The following is a 25766-nucleotide window of genomic DNA, read 5'->3' as shown; positions in this document are numbered from 1 at the left end:
CAGTTCAGTATATAATTCTGTTCTTCTATTATTTGCATTCTTGCTGAGAGTTAGATTGGAGGATCGATACCACTTTCATAGTTGTCCATTAAATATCATATGCTCTGTCCAGAGGTTTGCAAAATCAGCCTACCAGCACCTCCAGTGCTCACTGATTAACACGTTATGTCCATTTGTTAAGTTGTACTAAAACATACTGAATGTACAAACACAGTCAAATTGTCCTTTTGTGGTTTCACAGGGGGTTATGTGCCGCATTATTCCTTTGCCGGGCACAGTTGACTTCCTGGAGATTCTGATCTGATCTGTTCTCTTCGAACCTCATGATGATAAGAGTCCAGGAAGTTGCTGTGCCTGGCCAAGAAATAGTCAAGCACATAAAACATGGGAAAAAGACAAATTTGTAAATTTTCCCAGATGCTATGATCTGTGACATTGAAGAGAAAACACACCAGCGATGTTTGCAGACAATGGTCAGAAGTACTAACGCTGAATTCATTGAACTGTTCAATTGTCTGTGTTTTATTAGTGGTTCGCTGTGTCTGGTCAACAGAGGGATCCACAGGTTCAGCGGAGTTTCAGGGCTAACATGGCTCAGAAAAGCCTGAAAGGAATCAACTACGTCGATAACTTTAGTCTGTTATGGGGACAAAGGCATCTTTTGGGGGCAGATGTCCTCTACCCGAGTAGATAGGATGAACTATTTTTCGTTCAGTCTTTGTCATCCATTGGCCAGGCCTAAGATGATGCACCCTGACAAAACAGCCTCAATGTCAGTGTGTTGACAACCAGCTCACAGATCATCTCCCAATTCCTTGTCCCTTTACTCTCTCCTCTCCCTTGCCTCATCCACCTCAGGATTCACTGACAATATGCAAGCACTGGTTACCACTGGCATTAAATTCACCCCTCAGTCACTGCCGCTTCGGCTGCCTCTACCCCAACCGAGTACATTCTGTAACACCAACCTTGCTGATAATGAAGACAACAAAAAGAGAGAACAGCTCTCTCCTGGCCGGGCTGGCGAGACTGATAAGTCCAGCAAGGTCACCCAAAGTTTGCCTTATCATTCTCTCCCTGTGGTAATGGATGCCACTGCATCTTCAAATGAACACCAAGCAAATCTGTCCGGCATCATCACAAACACAAGATAAGATGCTGAAGACAGAGGAGGTCCCTGCCTCAGTTCTAGCAATTGAGGCAGCTTCTTTCTCCTGTTGGACATGGCCCTTTGTGGCATATGGTATCCACCACCAATACCTAGAAACAGGCTCTTCTATTGGACTTAGTGATCCTTCCTGTTTTGATAAGTAGTAGAATGGACAAGATGCAATCAACTGATTTGGCAAACTTATCAAATTTGACATCAGTTCCTTTTTTTTTTTTTATTGAACTGCATGGCATCAGATCTAATGCAAAAAGTTAACACTTATTCTCAGGCTTTTTTCCATAGGCCCTGAAACCTGCAGCTATTCTTAAAAAAGAACAATCCAAACAGCTCACAATGACTAATTACAGGCCCATATCAAACCTCCCAGGGGTTAGGGTTAGTTCCCCAAGGCTCCGTCCTCAGGCCTCTTCTGTTCAACTACTCTACACACCTTCACTAGTGCTCCCACATGTCTTTTTATATTGCCTTGTGTTTCTTTTATATCTTTTTTATTTCCTTTCCATCTAGTGCACAGGTGCTACAAATAAAGTTGCCTTACTTTGCGCGTTGGCCTCAATCCGAGCTCATGTTTGCTCTGGAGTGGACTGACTGGAGTAGACCTTGACCAAACAACTGTTATTCTTATGCAACTTTTTTTTTTTTTTATCCCTCTTCAGGTTGAAGTTGGGTCACAGCTGTCCCTATAATTTAACCAAACAGTAGCACGTTTGTTTCCATGCTGTTCTCTCATGTTATAGTTCAGTGATGGCAATAGAGAGGCAGGGAGTGACTCTGTCTTTATAGCTTGCGTAATGTTTTTACAACAGTGATGATTTTATATAATCCTTGTGTTGCAAAATCACCACCTGATTGGTGCCTGATCAAGCATTTGACCGGGCTTAATGGTTTAATTTTATATTTTTTAAATTTGTATACGTGTTAAAGAAAGTATTGATGGCTTGGCTCACTCATATTCTAGTGGTGATATTTTCATTAGGTTTATGAAGCAGTGATTCATCCCTCTTTCCTTATGGTCTCTTTTGCCAGTAGTTCATGACTCAGACTGTCACCATTACACACCAAGCAACAATCCTGTCTCATACCAGACTGGTTTCACACTGTTGCATCTTTAGTCATAGCTAAAGAGGTTCAAAGTTCTATCTGTTCAGTGATGTCACTTCCTCTGGTGATTTACCAGACTGCCACACTTCATTTATACTGTGCCAGCCCGATGTCTATTTGGGACGATGATAGCTGCCACAAGATATTTAATTACGACTTACAGGCAGCTATGCTCAGCTGTTTATTTCATTAATAACATAAATGTGGTACAGACAGACATATGAGAAACATGGTTTCACATTACAGACCAACATAGATATTAGATTTGTGCCTGAACAGAGTTAGTGTATTTCAGGATGTCATGAAAATGAACTACAGTCCAGAACACCATATAAGGACATTTTGAAGTAAGACTTCAGTCTTAACTTCTAGATAGAAGACAAGGTTCAAACACACAAAAATGGTCCAGTTAATCCATTTGCTTTAGATTTTTTTTATCAAAATCAAATGTATGTGCCAATTATGCGAACACAATGTTCTTAATATACATGAACAAATAAGTCGACTCCTGTAGGGCACAGGATATATCTGAGGGGTCACAAGAGGATTTAAGATGCTTGTCTGTATTTTTTCTGACTTTTATTTCTTTCCCGAAGAATGGTTGCATTTACCACTTTGAAATAAACAATCTGAGAGGTGAAAGTCATTCTTCGGTCGTTTACAACAGTCCCCACTAAGGCCATAACCTGGGATGAGAAGTCAACAGTGGTAGTGCGCAGTAGACAGTACTTTGTTTCAAGGGGTCACAGGCCAAAGAAGTTGGGAGCCACTGTCTTAAACTGGCACTGTATCAATGCTAAAACTGCACCCTAGGGCACAGTACACTGGTTTTTATGATAACTATCTTCCCCTTCATATTCCAGTTACATAATTGACCTTCATCACCTTTATGTCAAGAGCAGACAGCAGCATGGAGGACTGTCTCTAAAAGTTGTAGACAGACCTAGAAACTTCTGTCATATGTGAGGCCTTAATGTAGCCACTGCACTCGAATTCATGCCCCTGACATTTGCAGGCATTAATGTCTAAGGTTAAGTCAACATTGGTAAGCCATTAAAGCATTTTCTGTTGCCTTAACCTGTTGCATGCAGTGCCAAGTCTATTATTAGGTAGTGGGCTAATATTTTTCCTGCTGTGCCCTGAGATAATCGAGCAGTTTAGTCCCTGCCTCTGGAGCACCTGTGAGCTTTAGCTGACATAACTTTCACCCCTCTGTCTGAATAAATGAAACTGAAGTGAAAGTGAAGGATCTGCCAAGTCTTAACATGCTAGAAATCATGAGCTCTGACGTTAAAACTGACAATAAAAAGCACCATACATATACGGCCCCATGTTTATGATTGAATTCACTAAGCTCATCAAAATGATCATCTAGTTGTCACATGGTAGGGCGTGCCACTTCTTCATTTGACTCACTATCCTCGCTCACAGCTTTGATCATTTTACACTGGTTCACCACAGTCACCTTCACACCATCACTCCATTAGTATCTCTCCCTTTATCAGTGCACTGTCCAGGGCCTCTGCCAAGCTTTGCTATTACTGTCAACACCTCTGTTTATGGAAGATTTTTTCAGTCACCCCTATACATGTTGAGGTAGCTGTACTCCAGGAAAAGCAGACGTGACGTCTGTCAGTTGGTGAAACTTACAAGGTGTCACAAAAATAACATCAGCAACTATTTTTTTAATTTTAAAAAGTTAAAGATCAGTTTTTGAGTATTTTGTACTTTTCATTTTACTTAGAATATGGACAGAATTGATCAAAAATGTAGAAAGTCTGATGAAGGATCCTCTACAGCAAAACAAATGAAAACTGAATTACTGGCGATGGTACTTTGGCTGTTTGAGTTGGTTCTTCCAAAGTCCTTAATTGTAAGAGAAGCATAGTTCCATCTTCAATAACAAACAACTGAGTCAACATGTTACTACGTTTGATGCTGCCGTCTGTCTCTAATGCAACACTGATTCAGTATCTCTATATCTAGATATAGATATATTAAATTGGATGCAGACACACCCCTGCACCATAGTATAACCACCTATCGTTTGTTTATTACTGTGTTCCTGCAGATTGCATGCATGTGTACTGTAATGTTAGTAGAAAACAAGAGGGGTAGATGAACAGAAAAGCTAGATGAAGCTGTATATGCACAAAGAGCGCCTTCTCACCATATATTCTGTGCTGTAGGACTTACTGGTAGCCATAGAAGCTGGCCACTTTGCTCCCAGAGGACCTACTTATGCTGAACAGCTGAAGTTAACACTCACTCATGCACGCTAGATGCCTTGATCACCTAGGGCCAGAACCAGAGCCCAAGGGATTTTCAGCGTTGCTCAGTGACCTGTTGTGACCACCTGTTTCCGTAGCAGTAACTCACCTTCCTCCCCTCTTGTTTTTCTTTCAGTAACCACCTCTCCCCTGTCCACTGCAGACCAGATGTGTTAAAGTAAGTGCACTTTACTACTGTCCCTATAATGGCATGAAATGCAGAGTAATATTGTGTGGGTCTTGTAATTAATGAATATATTTAGAGGTAATTTCTTCAATTATATTTAATATGAATCTGTTACTGGACCATAAAGTTGCAAATATCTTAACCAACTTCTGTCTTTTCAAGTTTTCTGGACAGGACGATACGTTCAGCAGTGGAGCAGCACCTCTTCGATGTAAACTCTTTAGGGGATCAAAGTTTAGAGGACTGTCAGTTGACCTCGTATCCACCATCTCCAAGTGTGACACCAACTGCCCGACAGAGACGTCGACAGCAGAGAGAGCAGCAGGAGGAGGGGCTGAGACATAAAGAAAGGAACAGGTACCATGAGTCTGGCATCGCCATGACGTTTGTAGTTCATGGTTTCAGCATGAACTTAGTGGCAGTTTGTGTTTAGTCCCAACACTAAAATACACTGCAATGTTGTTCTGGTCACTTCATTTTTGTTTGTAATTCCTTTCTTAGACCTTTCTTACAGTAAAACTGAAGAAATCTCCTCGTACAGTGAGAATAATTCAACTTTTGTGACGTAAATCTACGTCAAGTTTAATTTTTCTTGATTCTAGTGCAGAAAATGTCCTTATTCTGTCTTATTATTATAAGAAACGTATGGACAAGTTAACAAGGCCGGGGTCTACACATTTTGTACTCCACTGGTAAAGCACAACAAGCTACCACTCATTACTAAAGCCTGACTTTTAGGCCTCACCGCAATACTATCACTTCCAATTGGTGTTTTGGTATCAGTAAACAGTTGTAAGGTTTTTTTTTCTGTGTGGTAAGCTTTTCCACTGAGACATAGCACAGTCATAACAACTGGAGTCATGAAAGTAAGAAGCTAATCCTTGTTGATGGAGATTTGGTAGAAGCTAAGAGATCAGTGACACATGGATTAGAGGCGTGCATTAGACCAAAGACAGCAGAAATGTCAATAAGAGCATGGACAGTAAATAGACAGTAAATAGATTAGCACTAAAACTAAACATCACATTAGCTGCTGGTGAAGGTATAAGTAAATGACATATCAAGATGACCTTGCCATTTAGTTTCCTGAAGCATTTCAGCCCATGTCAGGCTGATAAAGACAGACCAAAGTGTGCCACAGAGAGGGTGAGATGGAAGGCAGATGTCTCGTTTCCTCACCGTTTTCTTTTCTGTTTGAGAACAGAACTGCATCCGTCAGAGCACACACCAACAAGGAAAACATCCCATCGAGTGGTGGAAGCAGCTCAGGCGGTGTGGGGGAGGACGCGGGCAGCAGCGTGGACTCACAGGGAGGCCAGAGTGGTCAAGCTGAGCAGACCCACAAACCCAGAAAGTCGAAACACAGCCCGTCACTGGTGCAGCTCACTGACAACCAGGACACCCACGCAGTGAGTCATCATGCTTTTTCTCTCCATCTCGTTCTATCCTCGTCATTTGTCACCAGCTTGGCCGCATCTCTCAGACTTTTCTGTGGTAGTCATTATGTGTTGTTGACTGCTGTCTATCACTAATCTAGATTGTAGTGAATTCTAAAATCACTGCCAATATATGTGCCAGAATCTGCATTTTATCAACAGTTGACATCACAAACAGCATCACTGCATCTTCCTTTAATGCACCTGTGATGCCAATAGGTGTTAAAGCATTCAGCTGCAAATAAAGAACAAGAATCACTAAATGCAGACAGTGGCGAGTTCGAAGATGACAGGAAGCAGTGCAGCTGCCTAATGGCTCCCTGTCACTGTCATTGCACAGTGGCTTGTGATATGCAGCATGTCACACTAATTGTTAGCCACTTTTGCCAGAAGCAGTGCAAATGTAAGGACCACTTACAAGTGTGCAATTAGCTGCAGCTTTTGTCTACTGAAGAAGATGATGCACCAGAGACCAATGTTTCAGCTGTTGTCATGTGAGACCACAGTGTGGGTTTGTTGAGTGCTCGGCACGTGTACCACGTACACAGGAAATGATTGAGATGCAATAAAGTACTTTTTTAATGAAAAACGTTACTTTTAGGATAATGTATTTTGCTTGTTTTCTGAAGCCTTTGAGGTTTTATTGTCTTTTTTAGTGTGTGGGTTTGACAGCTTCCACAGGACGCTGTGCCTCCATCAATTTTTCAAGCAACTTGATTTTCAGGGTATTTCAGAAACAGGATTTGACCAAAAAAAGGACAATGCTTTCTGCTTATTTTGTCTATAAATTTTCAAAAAAAAAAAGTTACTGTCAGTACATCAACATTGCAATATAGAATAACTATGTCAGCGTTTTTAGTCCCAATGAATTATGCTCATATTACAGAATGTTAGAAGCACTGCAGGCTGACACTGAGTGGTCATCAGGATTTGTGCTCCTATTCACTTTGTCTTTGGTCAAAATGTTGTTTGTGCATTATTTCGGCAAAGCTTTTGTGTGGCTTTTTAGAAAACAGAGGTTTGGCTTTGGTATTTGTTCAAAAACATGTCTCTATGCCTTGTTTTGGACTTCTAATTTGAAGAAACAAACAATGGGAAGACATCACTCTGGGCTCTTGGAAATTGTGTCGGACATTTTACGCTGGAAACAGGAATACTCATCATATTAATCAGTAATGGCAAACTGGAGACATAATACACCCATAGTACCTATCACCTGCAGTAGCTCAGCATCCTGGTAAAATGCACCTGTACGAGTGGATGCTAGCATACTTAATAAGCTACCTGTTGCATGCCAACCAAGACACAGTGAGTATTACCCACCAGTGGTCGAATGCAGTGAGAGCTCCATATGAGGAGTGTGTGAAAGCAGTCAAATTCACAGGGACATGGTGTGAACCGTGTAGCTGTAATAACATGATGCAACCTCCACAGACTCTGTTTACACTACAGCTGCATGAAAGCAAGTTGGATTATTATTCACACTTGGCTCATAAATGATATGTGCTAATGTAAAGTTCAGCTGCACGGCGTGCCGCCCCACCGGCCAACCGATGGAAATAGATTTGTTCAGTTTACACCCTCACTCACAGGATTTCCATGCCAACCCCTAACGTAACAGTAGAGATGACACACATATGATATATATGTGATAGCTTCCGCAATCAGTATTGGCACGAGTGTTGTGCTGAGTGGTTGACACTTGTTATCGAGGGTCTGTGTGTGGGTCTGTCGGTATGAACAGCCATCTCTGTGAATGTGAACTTGTTATGCCAAGCGCCACGGTGGGTACTTAGGGACTCTGAAAGCCTCTTGAGTGATCTCTGTGGTGCTGTTTATTGTATAACAACACAGTATTTCAAAATATATGCAGTATTTGTTGTTCTGTGTGATCTGTTTGAAACCTTTTAGGTATTTTTTTTCAGAGTTAATACATTTAAAAATTGCACCATTCCACATTAGTCTCTGGCCTCTATGTCTTTGGCATGTTAGCAGCGTGGCTCTGCTGATGACAGTGTCCATCTGTAGGTCCACCACTGTGGTCCAGACTGAAATATCTCAACAGCTTTAGGATGGATGCCATGAAATTTGAAATTTATGTTGCCCACATAGTTAAATGTAATAACTTGTAATGACTTCCCCTTAGCAAAATCATCAGGTCAGAGTAAGATGATGAACATGGTAAACATTGCTAAACATTACTGTGTTAGCATTGGTATTGCATATAGCCTCACAGAGCTGGCATGGCTGCAGAGAATTTTTTATTTACAGCATTTCTTCTGTTGCATTTCAGTATCTGCAACAACAGACAGTGAAGTGAAAAAAACAGTGGTTCCTTGTTTCATATTACGTATAAAATGATCATGAACCGAAAGTAATCTTCACCTTTCTTTTTGGCAGCACACTGCCAACACTTATGGCATATTTATGAATAGCCCCAAAACATACTGTTAAAAGAGGTTCATCCAAAAAGGTTCATAAAAGCAGTTTTTCATGTAATGTCCCAATACAACATAGCTTGTCTCAGTTTGATGATATGATGAAGATATTTAATGGTCGAAATGTGTGTTGTTTTTTGTTTTTTTTTAGCTCAAGGAATGTGTTGCTGAGAGACCTGGAGCAAACGACATGGAGACATTTCAGAAAGGGTAAGCTCTTCAACTTCTAACTTGATCCCATTGAGGAATTAAAAAAGAAATGTCATTACAGTGGGCGCCCCAGTCGCTCAGCTGGTAGAGTGCGTACCACAGCGGCTGGGCTGGAATCTGACCCGGGCCCTTTGCTGCATGCCATCCCCTCTCTGCCCTACCTTTCCTACCGCCACTATCAAATAAAAAAAAAAACAGAAATGCCAAAAAAAAGAACACTTTTCCTGTAAACACATTAGTTGTAGCACCTGTTTCTCAAATGTTTGCTTTATTGATAAGCTACTGGCTGCCACTAGCTGCCACCACCCTTATCTTTAGGGATCTGTTTGGCATTCTTGTATGTTTATAACATATACTTTATCTGATAAAGACAGGCAGCAAAGATATGTACATGTATGTATATAGAAGCATTATGTAAACTGTCTGGGGTTTCCCGAGGTTTCTGACTGTGAGATGAACTGAAAGTCTTTGGTTGATTCGTCATAAGCTGATGTGATCAGTCAAAGCTTCTTTGCTAAAGTGGTTTGTGTGCTGGATTTTTCAGGAATGACATTTCAAGAAAAGATGGCCTTCCTTCTCCTCCACAGGTAGGCTGATGTTCACAATTCCTTTCCCATGAGTCTCTCTCTGTGCGTTAGGCTGCTCTGCCGTGCATGTGCCACAGGAAAAAAATAGATTATCAGATTTTAAGGAGATGGATGTGGGAGAAAGGGAAAGGCCAGGTATTGAATCTCAGTGCTATTTTGATACTAATGAAATGTGTTTTTGCCAAGCAAAACCAAATAATAAGATAATCTGAAATAAAACAGAAGAATATAAAATGCAGTGAAGTAAGAGATACGAATAAATAGACCCAATCTTAACTTAACAAAACCGTAACAAAAAACAGTAGCAAAGAGATATGCAGGGTAAAAACTGGAAAAAGCTCGAACAACATCTTTTTTTTGTTTGTTTTTTACCAGTGTGTACCAGGGTTTTTGTTACAGTACCAGACTTGATTTGCTGAACAGAAACTCATCTGCGGTTCCACAGAAACAAAACATTTCACTCTAGGCAACGGGAGATTTTAGATTTCTTGCTAAAAGGGATTTTTCCCACTGTTATTCTCGCACAAACAGACAGTGGTTCTTTTGATTTGAGGTTATGTGTTGCTGGGCTTGTGAGCAGGAAGGAAACAACTCACCTTCTCCATCTGCCCGCCTCCAGTTTTAATCTGGACCAGCAGCACTGATCTCGCAGCACCGCACCAATATGGTGAATCTCTCTCTAAGCAGCCCAGATGGATTTTAGTAGCAGCTCAGGCTGCAGCTCTGCCACCACCACCAACACCACCACACTGAGCCACTGAGCGGCCATCTGGAGCCGGCGTGGCGCCACTTTGAGAGGAGGCTGGTGCAGCAGACTCTCAGCTGGTCGTTAAACCACGGCTACAACATGGGCATCGCACAGGCGTTATTGTTACCATCAGGCCGTCTTTGTCTTCCTCTGAGCTGCAGTCACTTAGATTAATTAATAGACTGATGCTGTCGGCATCCTGACATTCTGTTAATTTGACTCCTATATGCAATATTTTGGGGATCTGGCAGAAATTATGAGAGTTATTAACTGCTTAATCAATCAGTAGAGTGACAAAAAATTGATTAACAACCATTTTGATAATCAAAATTCCACAGTCATTATTTTTATCAAACTAAGACTTCTCCCTGGACTCACTGGACACATTTTCTAATATTTGCTTACATTTAAAACTAAACGATTGATATGTTATTTGCAAAAATCACTCTTTTAAATTCTTAAATGCAAATGCAATGGTCTCAATATGTCCGTGTGTGTCCGAACGTCTTGTGCCTACAACCTAGGAAAACTGATGGTGGAGGAGGAGAAGTGAGGGCTGCAGTGTTTTTAACCTGTGCAGGTCAGGTTGAGTGCCTTAAAAGGTGCCTGCAGCACAGACATGTCAATTATGTGCCAACATAGATCCACAGCAGAATAACACCACAGAAAGCGTACGTGTATGTGTGCATGTGCTTTGAAATGAAAAGGGGAGAGAGCAGCTCTGCCAGACATAAATGGTATCAGACAGGAAGCTTACGTCAGGCAAAATCCAACACATTTTGTGTGTTTGTGTTTGTGTGTGTGTGTGTGTGTGTGTGTCCTAGGTTAGATGTTGAGCCATCTCAGCAAAATGCCCCTTAAATTCTTTACTCTGTTTGTTTTTACACTGCGTGTAAAAAACAGCTTAATCATTATCTAATGCATCACACACACACACACACACACACACACGCACACACACACACACAGTAGCTCTGTCTATCTCGCCCCTCCTTTGAACCAGCTGGACATCTCATGATGATGTAATCTTGCTCGAGTGTGTTTGAGTGAACGCAGTGACTGATGTTCCAGGGAACAGAGTGTGTGTGTGTGTGTGTGTGTGTGTGTGTGTGTGTGTGTGCATGTGTGTGCGTGTGCGTGCACACAGCTGGACCCTGGTGAGCTGTAACATCTGTGCTCCTCTTAATTCACTGTGTTACTCAGAGCATCTTGAAGTGTACTCTCAACACTGATGCCAGTGATTCTGCTGGTGATTATTGTCAGCAGATTAATTAGTCAGTTAAAACAGGATAGGATAAACTAATCATCAAGTGAAAGTCTTTATCAAACTCTCTTTAATGAGGCATCTGCATATAAAAGGATTTGACAAAAGTGCAGCTTGCTGAAGAAAGTTTTGGCCCTTTATAGTCTGTAAAGCAGATAATATCATGCTAGATGTATTATGTGACCAGGTGTAGTTCAGTTGCTCTTCTTAAAGCATCTCTTACCTCTCAGACTCATATCATTACATAACATTCACCCAGGAGACACTTCTGTTTCACAGCCTGATGAGTCCATACCTATATTGCATAATTACCATCAGCTGTGCTGGTGAGACAAAGTACAGTAATTAAATGGGAACGAGTATTTAACAAAGCAGACACAAGCTGCTAATTAACAGCCAACAAGTTTTGTATCAAGAACTGATGTTATGTTAATGGTCCAGTATGTAATGGTTGCTGTTTAAATATATGCTACATTTTCCATTTGAATTGTTCTTTTCTATTGTGAATTGGCACAATTGGAACTAATTACTCAAACATACATATAGATTCATTTTGTTTGCTCACTGTCAATGTACGAGCAATCAAAGTGCCTGTTTTTGCCGTTGTCAGGCTCAGATTGTTATGCCAAGTGTCAGAAACATTATGGAAAGCATCCCTGGAGATGCCTCTCTTGTTAAAGAGTAACCAGAAACAGCCGCTATATCGCTCAATGCCACCAGACTTTTACAAAAACAGTAATTTTATATTTGTAAAGCACCCTTCATTCAAACTCGACCAAAACAAAATAACACTCATCAAAACAGACTGTTCCAATAATCACTGATTGTGGTTGGGTAAAAATAAACACTTAATTCACTGAGTTAGATGTGAAAATACCAGGAGAGGAGCGAGAGGGAGGGCGGGCCTCAGAGAGACTGCAGGGGAAAACAGCGTGTCGAGCCACAATATTTAATATTTCAGAGATTTAAATATGTCGGACTTCTATGTTTCACCTTAAGTCAAGCAAAGAGTGGTCCTACTAGACTGACCAATAGCTACTGAGTGTGTATCTGTTAGTTCTTGAATGATACCAGCCACAGAGAAAAACATTTAATGATCCCAGTCAGAGAACGTTTATCAATATTCACACCCATATGTCACATTATTTACTCACGCAGACACACTAGACCTTTGTTCTCTCCTGGTTTGTTCCTTATTTGTACTCTAGTAATTGCTCAACTGAAATACAACTGAACGTGTCATTGCTCTGAATGTTATTTAGAGGAATATGCATGTTTGGAATTGTGAAATGGGGACCTTGAATGTTGATTAAGTGAACTGGTGCAGTATGTACTTACTCATGGAAGCACGGGGGGGGGACTCGACTACAGTGACGGTAAGTGCAACTCAGGGGATATTTCTGCTGTTGGTCAGCCACAGTCTGCACGTTCTCCGGGCACTAATACCGCTTTGTGTTCTACGTGATTCCCATCACATCAGAGTCATTTCACGTGTAACAGCTGAGGAGACTCTATTTGTGCCCCTCACTTCATCACAAGAACACACACACACACACACACACCTGAGACTCATTATGCTGTTACACTGTGAGCTCTCATAAACCTGCCAGCAACAACTTAGTATCATGAACAAAAAACAAAACAATGGATGTTGTAACCAGATCCAAGTGCACCCCTTCCTGTAAGCCGTCTGTGGCATTTATGAGACCTAGTAGCAGTGTGTCTTGATCTGTTTTTCCTAAAAATAGCTTGGTCCCACGCCCAGACAGAGGAAATGGGACCCTATGGGCTTAGCACTAAGTGATCCATGGACATTCTAAATGCTTCCCCCAAATTATTTACAGTACACTAAAATTTTATTACAGCTTTGATCATGGATAAGCAAAGTGGAGTTTTAGGAAGTTTAAGATGGAAGGGGAGAAAGAGGAGAAGCCAGCAGATGACGAGGCTAAACAATGTGAGGAAAAGTAAGGAGGTGCTGGAAGAGGAGGTGCGTGTAAATATCTCTGCTTTGAGTCGAATGTTTGCCTGCAGACAGAGAAAGACAGGGAGCAAAAAAAAAACATCCAGTCAGCCTACGTGTGCTGGCTCACAATCTGCTTGCTTTTTTTTTTGTCCTCACCTCCCTCCCTTCCTCCCTCCCTCCCTCCCTCCCTCCTTCCCTCTCTAACCCCTCCCGTGTGCTCTTGCTGCTGTGAAACAAACAAGTCCAGAGCGGCACTAGGGTGGGGAATATATGCATGTCAGGCATGAGAGAAAGCAAGGAGGACTACTGTAGAGAGAAAAAACAAGAGAGGAGGGACGGAGAGGGGGAGGGCTAAGGGATTCCAGCGGGTGAAAGACGGGGCGGAGCCAATCCACTCCAGCTCTCCCACACAGCCAAAGGCAGATGGGCGGGTGTTTTGGCCAGCAGAGGCAGCCAATCACAAGGAGGGAGCAGCCCCCTCCGTTAGGGCAGGGCCAGTCTGAGGGAGTGTGTGGCTCAACTTAAAGAGTGTGTTCACAGGCTGGTCATCGTCGTTGAGCTCTCGTCTCTTTTCTCTCATGGTTGTGCAGACGCTAAGGATGAAGATCCAGGAGTCGCCCGTCACTTGTGACACGGGGAGGGTCGGCGGCGGAGAGGTGCGAGCCTCGGACCCCGATTGCGAGAAGGCGAGCTGCGAGGACGTGCCCCGGCTGGACCTGACAGCACTTACTGAGGACAACAACTGGGGAGGTGAGGCTACAGGCCACCCTGCTGTTGTTTTCATGCTTAGATGTTTCTCTCACATGCAATACTTCATTTCTAAATAGGTCTAATACTATCTGGAATAAACACCTTTTCACACACACACACACACACACACACAACCCACTCGCTGCCCCCCACCCAGCTCTACACATGGGTGTCTGGGCAGCAGCTGCACACCTTCTGCTGCCTCCTCCTCCTCCTCCTCCTCCTCCTGATGCAGCTCCTTCTGCCTCTCCTGTAGGATTTAATTGTAAAAGATCCTCTTAAGTTCTCTAGACACCTATATGTGGAGGAGAAACACTCATCGGAGACGTGCTTGTTTGCTCGGCCACGAAGATCAGGCAGCACTGCAGACCGCTTGTTGTTTTGTTGACTTAGACCACATGGGAACCTTGAATCCTGTGTTCATCTTTCCAGATGAACTTCCTGCACTTTTATTTAAAGAGCAAACTGTGGTTTTACCAGGATGTGTCAGTTTCTTGGCGCTGGATTGTTTCCAGACTCAGCCGCTGCTGTAATTCACAGTCAGAAATCAGTCATTAAAGGGGATCTTGAATGGTGATAACAGTGTACTGTAGAAACTTGGTTTTGGACATTTTCAGACTTGTGCTCCTTTTGAAATGTCTCGAGTTTGCTCTCTCACTCCAGAAATAGTGACAGTGATATCTGCGCAGATGCATTCAGTGACGACTTTGCACAAGATCAAATTTAAATGACGTATGTCTGGTTGAGTTGTTGATGCTGCCTCATGAAGTGTTATTTCTAATGCAGAGTTCGTAGAAATGGTAGGAGCACTGCGTTATTCATACATCTCTCCATTCTGCTGTCAGACTTCTTTTGAGTTTGTTATTAATGCGTTTGTTTATGCAGTGCTGGCGTTTGTGCAGAAAGGAAATCATGCACAATCGCCGTGCACTGAGACAGTGATTGTTTTGTTAGGATGTTGCCACACAGCGGAGGTGGGTGGGGGTTTCTGTGTTATGCAGTGAAAGCCAAGTATTTTGCAGAACTATACACTGGAATGATAACCAACAGGTTCTGTCTTATAGTGAAATGCAGTTAAAGGGCATGTTGCGGCATGTTTCACATATTTCCACTTCAAACGTTGGTCTTCGGTCCCACCACCACTGTTTCCTGTTTGATGTGGCAGTCGGACCAAAAAATCTCTCAACTTCAACCACCTCGTGTTTGGAGCATTGCAAGTTTTGTGGAGCTCTCTAGTGGCCAAATGTGATTACTGAAAACTGGGTTGTGAGAGGTTGTTGTTGTTGCTGTGCAGTATTTGCTGCATGAGAGAAGAAACGTCAAGCACTTAAATATTGTGCCTGAGCCAACAAACTGCTGATTCAGTCCACATAAAGGTTTAGTGTTAGTTTTTTGGCTCTCTCGGCCTGCACGTGGAGTCTCTGATTGTGTGTGTTTGTAACTAAAATGCAATTTGCTGGAGGGAGAATAGAGCAGAGGGTAGCTTTCGACAGGTAACTATTTGACGCTGACATTATGAAGACATTTTGTATTCAATCGCTTGTCTGTTGTTTTTCTTGGAATTTCGCCTCTTCTTAAACCGCCTTCCTGTACATTCTGTCCTGAATACATAACTGAGTTCGTGGCAGCGAGGACGCCACAGGGAGCTTGCATGATTTGCTGTGACAGGCCACTCAGACGTACAGTATCTCCTCTAGGTGCACGAGATGGCGAACAGATCAGGTTTTTGAAGCATGAGAGCCAGCAGGGCTTGCAAAAGCACAAACTGCAAAAATGTAAAAGCACTTTGCAAAGTTGAACGTGAGGGAGTTTTTTTATGTGTAGTTGGCACATTTATTCTTTGCTAAGGAGAGCCAAAGAGGGATTTATGGTTTGGCAAAACGTGCCAAGCTGAATAAGCAGTTAATAAAGCTGTATAATGGAATAGAAAGTACTATTAGGGGATGTGTGCATACTGTACAGAAGGTGTAATACTGTCCAAATGGGCTTGTGGGTGGATGAGGGCATTAGGTTGTGGTGTGAGACCTTTGTTCCAGTACACTTTGTGCCAGCGCCTGTCATGGTGACCCGATATTTGATGCTGCTGCCTGTGTGCCAGCGACGGTGGAAAGATATTAACAGACATTCTGACAGGGAGAGACACGACTCTGAGGTTCATATGTCTTGTGAGTTCATTAAGATTTAGGGAGGTGCTTGTGCTTTAGATTTTCCATGTTCATTGCAACAAAAAGGACGCACGCTGGTGCTCCTGTTTCCTTCTTGTCATTCCTTCATCTCGTCCTTTCCTTGTCTTCTCCCCTCTTGTCTTCTTTTGTTCTTCTAGATTCTCCATTCTTTAACACCCCCTTCCTTGATTTCAAAAGCATTTTTCATCCAAGTTGTTGTGATGGTAAGTGTAACGTTACATCGCCAGTGCTGACGTGCTTTGCTGCAAATAACATGTCAGATAGAAAGAAAGAAAAGGCTGTCTGAATGACCTTTTCCACTGCATGGCAACATGCTTGAATGATCTGGAACGTTGTGGCTGAGCGTCGCACACACAACAACCTTTAGTGAAATGGCAAACTGGCATGTTTTTTGTTTCATTAGTCTATTTAATCCCGAACCATCACCGAGCGGTTGATTTAAAGGATTAATTTCAAATGCCATGGAGCCTTACTGGCCGGCTACACTCGCGCTGCTCTCTGGGCTAGATAATAGAGCTCAAAGGCAGGCGTTCGGCGTGATTAAGAGTTTCACCTGCCGCTGTCAGCGAGCCCTAACGTGCTACTTGATAAACTGCACGTACCTAAAAGCACAGGAGGTCTCCCGGGACCAGAGCTGGAATTTGAGATAAGTTGCTTCTCCTACGCCTCAACTCTCCCCAGCTAAGAAAAATATGCATGTGCACTTTTAGACTGGGCGTGCATATTTTCACGGGTGCTTTCTGACACCTTGAATGTTTGCACTGACGGTTGGTTTCCTCCTGAGCTTGTTTTCTCTCCCTCCATCTCTTCTCCCTGTGCTGTGGGTCTCTCCTTTTCCATGAAATCTGCATTATTATGCCTGCTGAGTTTTCTGTTTTCTGTAGAGTTTTCCATTTAACAGCGAAGTCTCTCAAACAACCTGATATTTCTCTGTCTAGTCTTTGTCTCATGCCACGTGCTTGGACAGACACAGCGAGAGTGGAAACTACAAAACAAACCCTGTACCTCTCAACAGGGGTCGCGCCCTGACATTATCCCACAGAGCGCCAGGCATTATTAATAGCGCGGGGATTGTCAGGGGTATCTGCATGGCTATTTTCACCAGACATAATTATTGTCGGAGTGGAGACTGCAACCAGGGGACGAACAGAGACAGGGGGGGAGGGCGTGTCTTACCCACAGTTGCAAGACAACATCTGTGACTGTCGAGCCTTTTCTGAACGATTTTAGAGAGAGCAGCTTCATCATGTCCAGTGACTTTCAGAGACGATCTAGAAATGACCTTATAGTGTGCTGGAAGAGAATAGCTACTGATCTTTGGAAATGACTTTCCCAGAGCGCTTTGACCCATCTTGTAAACCATGTCCAAACTGAAAGCAGCATATTCTTTCCTGCGGGCTGCCAAAATGACCTGTTTGTTTCATGTAACAAATTTCTCCTTCTTTTATTAGCAAACCTAGGATCTAAACCGAGATTAGAGCTGCAGCAGTTGAGCCATTTGTCGTTTGTTAGACAAACATTTCCTGGCTCCAGCCTCTCAGGTGTGAGGATTTTGCTGCTTTTCTTTGTCTTGTGTGATAAAAAATGAATAACTTTGGGTTTTGACTCTTGGCTGTTTTTGCATTTTTAAAATTTAATATTTATTTATTTTTAATCTGCTGTTACTGCACTAAGGCGAGCTATGTGTTGTCTGCTGGCCAGCATGCACCACATTTCCAAACTTGATCCCCTGGCCAACCTGTCTTCTGTTTGCGTCTTGTCTCTGACAGCAGGTCATGCAAAGCGTCACATTTGAACATGCCTGTTTGTTTGTGTGTCACTCAGAACCTGTGCCGGCGTACTCATCACTACAGAGGGAGAGCATGGACCGCGAGGAAGCTCGACTGTCCCCTCACGCCGGGGGACGTCTGATCCGCCAGCTGCTGGAGGAAGACAGCGACCCGATGCTGTCCCCTCGTTTCTACGCCTACGGACAGTGCCAGCAGTACCTGGACGACACTGAAGTGCCTCCCTCACCACCAAACGCTCACTCATTTGTCAGGTAAAGACTTGACTTTTGTCTATAATGTAGAGGCGTGACGGCGCTGTCAGTGAAATTAACAATGTCATGAATCTCTCCAGTCGCAGACGGAGTTCGTCCCTTGGCTCCTGCGACGATGAGAAAGAGGAGCTGACGTCTGCCCAGCTCACAAAGAGGATCCACATTCTGAAGAAGAAGATCCACAGGTTCGAGGAGAGGTTTGAAGAGGAGCGGAAATACAGGGTAGGTACAGCAGTAAGAGCCTTTCATTCATCACCTCAAACACAGCAAAACCTGACTCAAAAGACATTTGTTGTAAATAGAGGACAGAAGTCTGAGGCTGACCTCTACCTCAGACTTATAGTCCAGATAATTACGTTCACATGAGCAGTAATCACAGGTGCTTTAATTTTGAAAGGTGAATCTATTTTCATTCTTTTTTGGGGGTTTTTTTCCATCCAGCCCTCCCACAGCGATAAAGCTGCAAACCCAGAGGTGCTCAGATGGGTGAACGAACTGGCCAAGCTCCGTAAAGAGCTAAAAGGTGAGACGGCGGCATGAACAGCGCTCCTAAACACAGCTGAAACTAAAATACACAAAGCTCATGTCTCCTTTTCCTCATCAGAACACAAGCTGATGAAGTCTGAGGAGGATCTGCCGCCTCTGACCCGTCAGCGCAGCAACACGCTGCCCAAAAGCTTCGGCTCGCAGCTGGAGAAGAAACCCTCGCAGGAGAAAGTGCCGAAGCCTCCGGTGGAAAGCACCCTGGAGACCATTTTGAAGAAGCTGCAGGAGAAGAGGGAGGAGGTGAACCGCCCCGAGGACATCAAGGTGAGACCAGGACCACACTCACCAGGACGAATAAATAAAACACAGGCAGACACATCCAGTAAATGGAGGGCTCGTGTAAGATAAACAGCATCAATTTTAAAGCAGGCAGCAGTGCTTGAATTTATTATGGGCCTGCAAGATCTGTGTGTGTGTGAGGGATTTGCAGTGTTGCAACACAGAATGAACTCCGGTCATTTCTGAAATGTTCTGACTCACTTCCTGTCCCCCTGCTGACAGGATATGACACGGGAGCAGATCGGAGCGGAGAAAGTGGCCCTGCAGAAAGCTCTCCTCTCCTACGAGAGCATCCACGGTCGACCAGTAAGTCACCCTTCAAATAAACAAACGCTGACACATGCAGTCTCCTCAGAAGTGCCAATCCATACTGTATATCTGATCTCCTGCCAGCCACGTTGGCCCCAACAGAGAAAATCTTGTTTGTGACCCAGATTGCAAGTCAGGGGTGAATAATGTCTGAAGACGGAGTGTTTGCGTCTGGTTAGCTTTTGCAGCACGTGTCTGTTAGCTTAAAATGAAAGGGCTGATATGTTTTTTGTTATTCCTTGACTTTTTATACACAGATCTTTATTCAGTTTGATAGTGATCGATCAGTTTGTGCCAACAGAAAACAGAAAATGTATCATCACAGCATTTAAAGGACTCAACTCTGCTGAAAAGCTGAACAGAAAAGGAAATGCAACACACTTCATTTGATGTCAAATCCAATTGAAAAATAATTGTGCCGTCTAATCCGGGCTAGTTCATATATCAGGAAGTGCAGCTGACCTTTGTGTCACCTCCGTCCCTCCTCACGCTGCGTGCCTCTGTGGTTTGTGGGTAATGACCTTCATGCCTAGCTGTCATTTTGGGTTATGTGAGCGCTGTAGCTAGTTAGTCTGCAGGGGGACAGAGGAGGACAGAGAGAGGCTAACACTGCGCTAACAAGATGGCTTCGTCTCCCTCTTTTTTGCTACCTCAGGTCACCAAGTGCGAGAGGCAAATCATGAAACCCCTGTACGACAGATATCGTCTGGTCAAGCAGATCCTGTGCAGAGCCTCCACCATCCCTGTCATTGTAAGTATCACACCTTTAACCTCCCTTCCTCTCTGTTCTCCCTGCACAGCTGCCCACTTGTCCTGCGGCAAAGATCACCACATTGTCAAAACGTCTGCTGACACTTAATCCTTGGCTCATACTGGCTTTAGAGCCTGCTGTGGGAACCGGTGGCAGCCGTGCCACAGACGTTTTATCCACCTTTCGAGGCTCTAAGTCCGGCTTTAGCGGCTCAGAGAATCCCCCGCCCGGTCGTAAAGGAGCTCATAGGTGGCAGATTGAGTTCACAGGAAATGACATCAGCGACAGCTGAGTGCAGGAGAGGGTCAGAAAGTGTGAAATATTTTACTGTGATATGACGATTTGTTTGCTCTGAACTGGAGATAATACTTGCTTTAAATAGTTCTGCCTATAGATTAGAGTGATTATTTGTGTCCTCACGTTTTAATAGCCATTTCTATTATGTAAGATGCGATCTGCATTATGGATCCACTGTATGTATCTCTTATATAATGCACTATGTCTAATCCTCACTATGTAAAGTGGGACTGCTGCCATTCTAAACAATAGAAGTAACACTGCAGCATTTTTATTATCCTGCAAAGGTCAAATGATGCTTTTCTTCTAGCTTTTAACCTCGTAACGAACACCACTTGTTGCCTATTTTTCATACCTACAATGAATTTTCAGTAATTCTGAAAAAGTAATTTGTCCACTGAACCAAAGATGCACAAACATGGTTTTTCTTGCCTATGTTTGAATTTGTTTGGTTTTCTCTTCTGTTTTGCCATCTTGTTATAAAATTAGCAGCTGTTGTGATGTTTGGAGGTCACTTTGAGGCATCAAGTGGTTTGCAGTCAGCTAACCTCAGTGTTGGTTCGTATTCAGGACGCCGTCTGTGGAGACTTATAAGAATCATGTGAGGTTTTTAAAATTCTGGTCATTTGGTCGTCCTGTGGAAAAAATGGTGTGAAGCTGGAAAAAAGAGAAAGTGAGAGAAAAAATGGTGAAACTCTGCTGAGCTTCAGCTCTGCTAAAAGTTCAGACTCAGATTTTGGTGAAAGCTGGACGGTAGTCTGGCGCGAGCGTCTCAGCGTGGTTAACGCCTCCTTCTGAACCGTCACCACAGGGCTCTCCCTCCAGCAAGCGCAGAGGTCCCCTCCTTCAGCCCATTATCGAGGGCGAAACCGCACTCTTCTTCGATGATATCAAGGTGAAGAGCTGCTGCAGCTGCTTGAATAATCAGTCGCCAGCTCCCCTGCCCTGCCCCGACCCCCCTCCATCCCCACCCTCCCCCTTATTTAACTACCATTTACCCCACTAAGGAACCTGATTGCTGCCTGTTGATTGGGTAGTTGCCTGTTTCCTGCCACCAGCACCTGTAGAGACGTTGAATCAGTAGCTGCCTGGATCTGATGTTTGACTCGCTCTGTGATTATTGATCCAAATGTGTGAGAGTACATGTCGTGTCTAAAAGGATGATTCTGCTTTATTACAACTTGGGTAACATTTTTTACAGTTCTGACAGTAATTATCAGATCATTGTACTGATCAAGATCATTTCTGAGATCAAGTAACGCACACGGGTTAAAAAGAAGTCAGACAGGCAAGAATTTAAACAAACCTCCAGCTTAGTTAAACTGGAAAGAAAGAAACGATTTTATTAATCAAACTAGAGTTTTACCAAAGTATTCATCACAGTTTACTGTGTTTCTGAGCAATATGATGTTATTAACCAAATAAAGCAGCAGAGATCACTGATTCACAACCAGAGGTACCTGGAAATGTTGTTTGTGACTAATTTAAAAAACAGAAAACATAAAAAACATGTTTTTGTTTATGAGCAGTTTAATACATTTTTAAGGACTTATTGTCACAATAGCCAGTAAGCTTCCAGCTGGGATGACACCTGCACAGGAGAAACACCTGTAGCACCTGAACACCACGTGGACACTAGTTAAATTAGTAGCTGAACGTGATGGATGGGTGGTTGAAACGTCCAGCTTCTGTCAGCTGCGTGAAGCCTGAACACCATCTTAATATTGATAAATGAAGGGATCCATCAGGAAGAACGTTTGGAAACTACTCACGAGATGCTCCAGTTAAATGTTTGAGCTGTCTGATCATGTGACTGTGAGTATCGTCATGTCCCCTGATCTCAGTAATTATGTTGATGAGTGTAATGTTATGATGAGCAAAAAAAAAAAAAACCCAAAAGTCCTGTAACCGAGGAATTGTACTAAACCAGAATGATCCTTCAGGGGTGTTTTAAGACAAAGTGTAAACGATGTAAATCATTTGGCTGAGTGCATTTTGATGGATGCTTAATGTCGACTGGTTATATTTGTTTCAGATGACATTAAGTCTTCCAGCTGACCGCCTTCATTAACTCTACACACACTAATGAGAATAGACATGAATCACAAATGAGGAGCGTGGATTTTGCTGCTGTACCGTGATGATTTATGACCACTGATGATAACTAACACGATCCCCGCGCACCGCTCCGCCCGGAAGCTTTAACGCCGCAGCACAACACGGGCTTGACCTCTTTACGCTCCCGCAGGAGGAAGAGGACGGCTCGGAGGACGACGCAGACTCAAAGACGCAGTTCACCGTGACCGTCCGGCCCGACCTCAGCGTCCTCGGCTTCCTGGACCACATGGACGAGGAAGGGGACGGCTTCATTTCGCCCGTGGACGAACTCACACCCTCCAAGAACACGACAGACATGAGGCTGTCGAACCTGCACTCCGCCACCACGTAAGTCCCTGAAAAGAGGGGCGACGACCAACTAACACACTAAGTACATTTACATAAGTGCAGTATTTAAGTACAATTTTGAGGGACTTTACTCCAACATTTTCATTTTTACTACTTTCTACTTCTTCCTCTCTACATTACAGAAGCAGATATTGTTGTTTTTATTTCACTACATTTATTTAACAGCTGGAGTTTCAGTAAAAAACTGTTAAAGATTAAACAGCTGTTTCTTTTGACCTTTTTGGCTTCGTGACCCCTGAAAAGAAAGAAACCACCACTGAGACATTTCCCCTGTAAACCTCTCAGATGCTTTCATTTCAGCAACTGTTTGAGGTCAAATATTCCTCTGTTTGCTTCTTTCCCATCACATTCATCTTCCAGCTCCACCTCGAGCAGCTGCAACAGTAAACTTACTTATCTATCATCTAATAGTGTCTTAAACAATAATATATCAGTCATTGGAAGAACATGTTTTTTTATGCTTTAAGGATATTTTTGCTGTTTTGAATGCAGGATTTCTACTTTTAGTGAAGTATTTCCACGTTGTTGTGTTGTGTATTTTTACTCACATAGAAATACTAACCTGGGTTCTTCCTCCACCACCTTCTACACATGTGAGATATTTAAACATTTCCTTCTGTTCTCGTACAGGCAGGAACTTGTGGAGCAGCTCCAAGAGGCCCGAGAGGAGAAGAAGAGACTCCGCAAGAACCTGAAAGAGTTCGAGGAGCAGTTCTTCAGACAGAACGGAAGGTAAGACCAACAGTTTGCTCAGGAGAACAGACGTTCACGTCACGGCTGTTCCACTGCTGAGCCTCCATCCCTTTCTTCATCCATGTTTGTTGTCTCGTTGCCGTAGAAACGTGCAGAAGGAGGACCGCTCCCCGTTGGCGGCCGAGTACAACGAATACAAGCACGTCAAAGCCAAGCTGCGGCTGCTGGAAGTCCTCATCAGCAAAAGAGACTCCACGAAGTTCATCTGAGAACAAATAAAAGACTAAAAGACGATGTTTCGTCTCCACAGACACAGACAGACACATTTTCCGTCTCGCTGCCATCCGCTCGTGTTTCTGGCTCCCGGAGAAACTTCCTGTTAATCCGTTCCGTCGAGCCCAGCGGGGTTTTCCTCTGGACCCGCAGAGAGCCGCCGAGTCACGACTGATTCAAAGCGACACCCGCTTCACCTGAGAAACCTCACCTTCCCGAGAGGACTCAATGACACGAACACCCCGAATCACACTTTCACTGCTAATAATTTATTTCTATCCTTCTAATGTTTGTATTGGAACAGAAAAGTTATTTTTATCACACTTTACTTTAGAAGTCTTAAAAAAAAAACCTTGTAAGTAAAATAATAGATATGAAATTCTCGCTATTTTTAAAGAAGGATTTTGTGATCAAGATTTAAGTGTATTTTTTTAAGGGAGACGTTACTATTTGTATACCTTCAATCATCTTAACACTATTCACTAGATGAATAGCCTCCTCTATTTCAGTTCTGACCATCGTATCATGTCTGAAATAATCTTATGTTGCTTCTCTAGAAGTTAAAGTCCAGTATTTGCTCACTAAAAGAAGTGATTTCTATTTAATACAACCCAAAGACAGAGACTCAGAGTACAAACTGCAAACCAAAATAGCTCATATTCAATGAAACAGCTTATTTTTGTGATCACTGGTACTTTCTTAAGCATTTGACTGTATATTTTATGCATTGATGTGCTCCCCCCCCCCCCATTCACTTCATGTCAAATAAGCTATATCTCGTCTTGGAATCACTGGTATGTCTTTGCTCACGCTGATAAACATGGACGAGGACGTTTGTGAGGCGACTCTGGAGGACAGAAGTGGTCGGTGTTTGTCTCCAGAGCTCGTTTTTGTTCTGTTGTAAATATGGATCACTGCGTATGTTTACATTTCTGTGAGCGAGTACATTTTTCCTTTCTTTCTCCAAAATGGATGATTATCAGTGTGAATTTCGTTTTTACTGAATGTAAACACTGGCAAGGCTTAATGAATTTTGAGTGTGTACATTTTAGTACATAAATTGTATTTGTATTTTGTATATAATGTGAATGAAATCATATTTTTACTGAGTTTTTTGGGCTGTGTGGATTTCCTTTGTGTGACTGAGTTGATACTGAAACTTCATCTGTATCGCCAGCACAACCACAAATCACTATTTTCATTATCAATTAATTTGCCAGTTATTTTATTGATTAGCCAACCTATAGTTTGGTCTATAAAAGGTCTTCAGATGTCTTTTTTCCAACTAACCATCCAAAACTCAAATACAATCATCATACAATATAAAAAATGTCATTTTTAAGTGATTTTCTGTGGACCAGTTAATCACATCGTCATCACAGCTCTATACTGTTGGACGTGGACGCGGTTTAGAGGCGGCCAAAAGGACAAAACCATAACTTGTGTTAGTTCAGGTAAAATTAGGTAACCTGAACGTGACTTCATGCACCTCTAATCTTAACCAGCACCTCAGTAACGGATGAATGCCTCGTTAGGACTGAGCTTTGGTCCCCATCAGGACTAGTCCTGACAAGGTCAGTGTTTACACCAGGAGGGGTCCCCGATAAAGACACTATCAACACACACACACGTTTGTTCTTATATACTTGTGAGGACCCTCATTGACATAATGCATTCTCCAGCCATTTACCTGAACCTTAACCATCACAACTAAATGCCTGACCCCAACCCGTACCCCCAACCCTAGTCCAAACCTCATTTTAACGCTTCCCAAAAATGTCCTCATTCTGTTGGTTA

General features: G+C 43.0%; 1 protein-coding gene across 2 annotated transcripts in view; it reads left to right on the top strand.

Annotated features, from left to right (window-relative positions):
• Positions 1 to 25078, top strand: part of fam13a (family with sequence similarity 13 member A) — a 55624-nt gene extending 30546 nt beyond the window's left edge. The window contains exons 10-25 of one of the 2 annotated variants that reach the window (XM_041966759.1): positions 4679 to 4720; positions 4892 to 5086; positions 5934 to 6138; positions 8755 to 8813; positions 9358 to 9400; positions 13969 to 14128; positions 18139 to 18355; positions 18436 to 18577; positions 18797 to 18878; positions 18960 to 19165; positions 19403 to 19486; positions 20145 to 20240; positions 21349 to 21432; positions 22786 to 22982; positions 23634 to 23735; positions 23842 to 25078. In XM_041966759.1, coding sequence (XP_041822693.1) covers positions 4679 to 4720; positions 4892 to 5086; positions 5934 to 6138; positions 8755 to 8813; positions 9358 to 9400; positions 13969 to 14128; positions 18139 to 18355; positions 18436 to 18577; positions 18797 to 18878; positions 18960 to 19165; positions 19403 to 19486; positions 20145 to 20240; positions 21349 to 21432; positions 22786 to 22982; positions 23634 to 23735; positions 23842 to 23965 — 2038 coding nt within the window. In that variant the 3' untranslated portion in view covers positions 23966 to 25078. The remainder of the gene's footprint in view (positions 1 to 4678; positions 4721 to 4891; positions 5087 to 5933; positions 6139 to 8754; positions 8814 to 9357; positions 9401 to 13968; positions 14129 to 18138; positions 18356 to 18435; positions 18578 to 18796; positions 18879 to 18959; positions 19166 to 19402; positions 19487 to 20144; positions 20241 to 21348; positions 21433 to 22785; positions 22983 to 23633; positions 23736 to 23841) is intronic. The other variant, XM_041966760.1, reaches the window with a different exon arrangement.
• The last annotated feature ends 688 nt before the right edge of the window (positions 25079 to 25766 follow it).

The sequence above is a fragment of the Chelmon rostratus genome, chromosome 3, assembly GCF_017976325.1.
Source record: "Chelmon rostratus isolate fCheRos1 chromosome 3, fCheRos1.pri, whole genome shotgun sequence".
NCBI classification, from domain to species: Eukaryota; Metazoa; Chordata; class Actinopteri; order Chaetodontiformes; family Chaetodontidae; genus Chelmon; species Chelmon rostratus.
Note: the sequence above shows the minus strand (reverse complement) of the source record. Positions and strands in the feature narration are given on the sequence as shown.